The sequence below is a fragment of the Emiliania huxleyi genome (assembly GCF_000372725.1).
Source record: "Emiliania huxleyi CCMP1516 unplaced genomic scaffold EMIHUscaffold_776, whole genome shotgun sequence".
Taxonomy (NCBI): Eukaryota; Haptophyta; order Isochrysidales; family Noelaerhabdaceae; genus Emiliania; species Emiliania huxleyi.
The window spans coordinates 12121-16356 of NW_005196191.1; the positions used below are offsets into that span (position 1 = coordinate 12121).

Below are 4236 nucleotides of genomic sequence, written 5' to 3' on the forward strand. Positions count from 1 at the left end.
GACCCCAACCCGTTTTGTGGGTTTTTTGGTGCTCATGCCATTTTTTGGGGCCCCCCTCGCAACCCAGGGGAGGGAACCCCCCCCCCCAGCCACCCACCCACCACCACCACCACCACCACGGGGGGGTGCCCAAAAGGGGGATGTTGAAACCCCCCAATTTCGGGATCCCCATGCCCCCCCCCCCCCCCCCGCAGCTGCAGTGGAAGAAGCCGGTCTACGCCATAGACCAGTCGGCGGCCATCTCCTCCATCCTCCTCATCTCTGGCGCGATCGCGGCGCACCTCTCGGTCAATCCTCGTATGATCACCGGCGCGCGCCGCCTAACCAGCCCCGGCTAAGAACCTAGCCCAACCTCTCCCGCCCTAGTTGTGGGTTTGGCGCCCTGCCGTCACCCTTACTCTGTGGGCACCAGAGCCATGCCCCCCCCGCGCACAGTTGGCTTCTACGAGAAGAGCATCGCCGACGAGTGCGCGTATGCGATGTACATCATCACCGGATGGTACATCTTCAGCGTTGCGGTGATCTCAGGGCGGAACGCAGCCTCGGCGCACGAGGAGAAGGCGCTGGGGTCGGCGGCGTTCCAGCGCCGCACTGCGCGCCTGTATTCGCTGATGCGCCGGCTTGGGCTGCTGTGGACGATCCTCTTCATCCCCGCCGGCTTCCACTCTGTTGACGACTACGGGCGGACCAGCACTATGGACGGTGTGTGGGCGATCACCGTCGGCGTGCTCTGTGGGGCGGTCTCCCTACTGATTGGAGTGGCTCTCCTTCGCTACTGCATTGCTGAGCGAAACCTCGAGGCCGCAGAGGCGGCGAAGACGGCGGAGGAGCTTGAGGTCATTCTTCCCTCGCTCGACGAGAAGCCGCCGGCGGAGTGGAGCGTGCTCGAGGTGGCCGTCTGGCTCGAGCACTCCCCGGCTCTCGCACGCCTCGGTCTCACCGAGCGCGCCGCCCTGCGCGCGACTTTGAGCAAGGAGAAAATGGACGGCGTCTCCCTCGCGCTGTGCGCGGAGTTCGAGCTCCTGCACAAGCTGGGCGTGGCCGCAGGTGGCCGCAGTCCCCCTCGCACTATCACCACGGTCAACTCCCACATAGGCTCATCGCGTTTGGAGACGCAGGGTAGCCAGGGTAGCCCCAAACTCGTGGTCAGATTTAACCCACTTTCCTCGGCCGCGCAGGCTCCGCAGTGCAGGTGGCCCGCGCGGTCGAGCAGCTGCTTAGCCTAAGCACGTTTTTCTCGCCAAGTACTATCTATATTCTTTTGCTTATATTCTCGCCAGACCATCTATATTCTCGAGAATATTCTCGAATATTGAGAATATTTTCACCACGCGAGAGGTCAGCGGACGCCAAAAATCGCTCTAAAGTAGAGGTTTGTGCTCCCAAACCGCTCAGGAACGTCCAAAACTTAAAGATTTCCGTCTGCATCGACCCAAAACCTACTTTTGAGGGGGCAAAAGAGCTGTTTCGAGAAGCTCTAGTCAAGACCGTTCTAGACGCCGCGATGTAACGGCGAGAATATTCAAGAATATCTTGAGACTCGAGGTCAACCAAGGTCAAGGGCTGAAGAAAACTCATAGATTCTTGAGAAAAAGCCGCGCCGGGGCATCTATATTCTCGAGAATATTCTCGAATACGAAAGTGCGCGGGACCATCTATATTCTCGGAGATATTCGAGAATATTGTGCTTAGGCCAAGCAGCTGCTGGTCGCGAAGCCTCCCGAGCTCGCTGGGCGTAGCACAACGGAACGACCCTCCGGCTAACTAAACTGGGTTGACGGCCGGCAGATCCATTGGTTTGCCTGTGTTAGTGCCAGCACGCGCCAGTCCGCACTTAGGAACAGCGAACAGGTCAGGGGATGAATTCACTGCTACTCAATCTCGAGTGATACACAACAAATGAAGTCTTCCTTTAGTGACGAGCGAGTCCATGCATAAGCGCACAAACAAATCCTGGAATTTGGAAACACAAAACGCGCGCCCAAGTCGTGGTTTGCTTTTAGCCGCGCCAGTCCGCACCTAGCTAGGAACAGGTCAGCGGATGAATTCGCTGCGACTCAATCTAGAGCTCAATCTAGAATGATGACACAACAAAAGCATTAGTTTCTTTTGGGGGGGTAAAGGATGACCCGCCCCGCTGACACAGTAAGAAAGGGCTATTAATGCCGAGATCCAAATCCAGACAATCCGCACAAATAAATCCTTGACACTTCCACAACACAATGCTGCATCTTTCGGAATTTGTTACGTATCCTTGACAGATGTTTTCCCCACAACCCGACCCGCACCTCGACTGCTCCCGTGAGCCCATTGCTTGCGTTGCGTCGCGCCCCTCTGACTGCTGCTTGCTCGAGCTCGGTCTTCACTCGGAGCGCGCGCGTGGAACAGGTGCGTCAGCGGATGAGTCGCTGCTTACTTCGAAGAACAAGCTACCTTATAGCTGTGAGGACCTCTCTGTCAGGGTGAGGACCTCCGCTCCGCATGAGGACCTCCGGTGCGTGAGGACCTCTTCGCGTTGACGACGATTGCTCGCTTCTTCTCTTCGACTGGGCAAAGGATGGTGCCTGCTCTGCGGCCGAGAGGAGCGGGTCGGCAAGCCGCAAGAGGAAAAGAGGTCCGAGCCTTCGAAACAAAACCCGAGCCTCGCAACAGTTCCAAAAGACTTTTTTCTTCCAACTGCCTCGTGGGGGGGGCGGGCGGTCCGACAACATCTCCTGCTTCAATCTGCCGTTCTTACACTTGATTGAGTCGCTTACTTACTTAGATAGTGAGTACACACAGTACTCACACAGTCGCTTAGTTAGGCGGCTCCGGTGGTTTGCCTGTGTTTTAGTGCCAGCACGCGCCAGTCCGCACCTATGCTAGGAACAGGGTCAGAGGATGAATTCGCTGCTACTCAATCAATGTAGAATTTTACAACATCAACAATCTAGAAAACGACACAACGGAATCTTCATCAAGCACAACACCTCGTTGGCCTCACAAATACACCTGCATTTGACAGATGTTTCCCCAACCCAACCCGCACCTCGACTGCTCCTGTGAGCCCATTGCTTGCGTTGCGTCGCGCACCTCTGACGACTGCTTGCTCAAGCTCGGTCTTCACTCGGAGCGCGCGTGGAACAGGTGCGTCAGCGGATGAGTCGCTGCTTACTTCGAAGAACAAGCTACCTTACTCCTTAGCTGTGAGGACCTCTCTGTCAGGGTGAGGACCTCCGCTCCGCATGAGGACCTCCGGTGCGTGAGGACCTCTTCGCGTTGTCCGCGCACACCCGCCGGGCCCGCCCCCATTTGGTCAGGTCTCAGGGTTTTTTGATCACTTTTTGCCGAGCTAGCCTCCCCTCCTCGGGGGCACTTCAAATCGATTGAAAATTAAAAGAAAACCTCAGCTCTGGCTGCAAGCAAGCACGCGTACGATGGGAGACCAGCGTCGACCGCGCCCGCTACACAACCTGTGACGCAACGTCTGCCGGGGGCGGGGTCAAGGATGGGCCGGTCACCACGCAGACGATGCTCTGTGGCATCGTGACCAGCCACAGGCCTCGGTCGCTCGCTCGGTCGAGAGACGCGTCGACCACCTCTGCAGTCAGCCAGCGCCGACTCGGCGGCTTGCAAACCGCAGCTCCGTCCGTCCTAGCCGTGTACGTCCCCCGACCGACAGGAGGCCGTGCCGGCACAGACAGAGCGGCTCGGGTGTCCGCTCGAGGGTCCTGCAACCCGTGGGCCAGGAGACAGGGGCAAACGTGGCAGAAGAGAAGGTAGGAGATGATTAGCAAGGAAAGCGAGGCGGGGCCGACAAACAGCATCCAGATTCGCTCATCAGCGTAGCCGAGCACGCCGTATGCAAGGAGCATTAAGACGCAGTAGACGCAGACGAGCGCGCCGATTGGTTTCGCCGCGTAACGGAGCCAGCGGGCAGAGCGCCACAACCGCTGCCGCATGAGGAGGCAGCAAACGCGTGCCGCAGTGGTCCACTCTGCAAACGCAGAGTCAGCCGAGCGAGGAGGCGGCGGCGCCGGAGGCTGAGGCGTATCGGCAGGCAAGTGTGAGGCAGCCATCACGCTCCCCCGGCTCCTCTGATTGCTGTTACGCGCATTTTCTTTTTTCTGCTTCGCATTCGTTCATTATTGTGCCGCGTCCGGTGCTCCCGAGTCCATTGAAACCTAGCAGATTTCTTTTACGCGTGACTGTCAAGGCTCAGCGGCCCTTCTGATTCAGCCCAAGATGTCGGGCCGC

The 4236-nt window shown here is 58.2% G+C and overlaps 1 protein-coding gene across 1 annotated transcript in view; it reads left to right on the top strand.

The window, feature by feature from the left end:
* The window catches only part of EMIHUDRAFT_121055 (hypothetical protein), a gene marked incomplete at both ends in the record, with an annotated part of 3814 nt that extends 2050 nt beyond the window's left edge, over positions 1-1764 (top strand). The window contains 4 exons of the mRNA XM_005760168.1: positions 195-287; positions 450-1047; positions 1179-1192; positions 1693-1764. Coding sequence (XP_005760225.1) covers positions 195-287; positions 450-1047; positions 1179-1192; positions 1693-1764 — 777 coding nt within the window. The remainder of the gene's footprint in view (positions 1-194; positions 288-449; positions 1048-1178; positions 1193-1692) is intronic.
* Positions 1765-4236: the final 2472 nt, after the last annotated feature.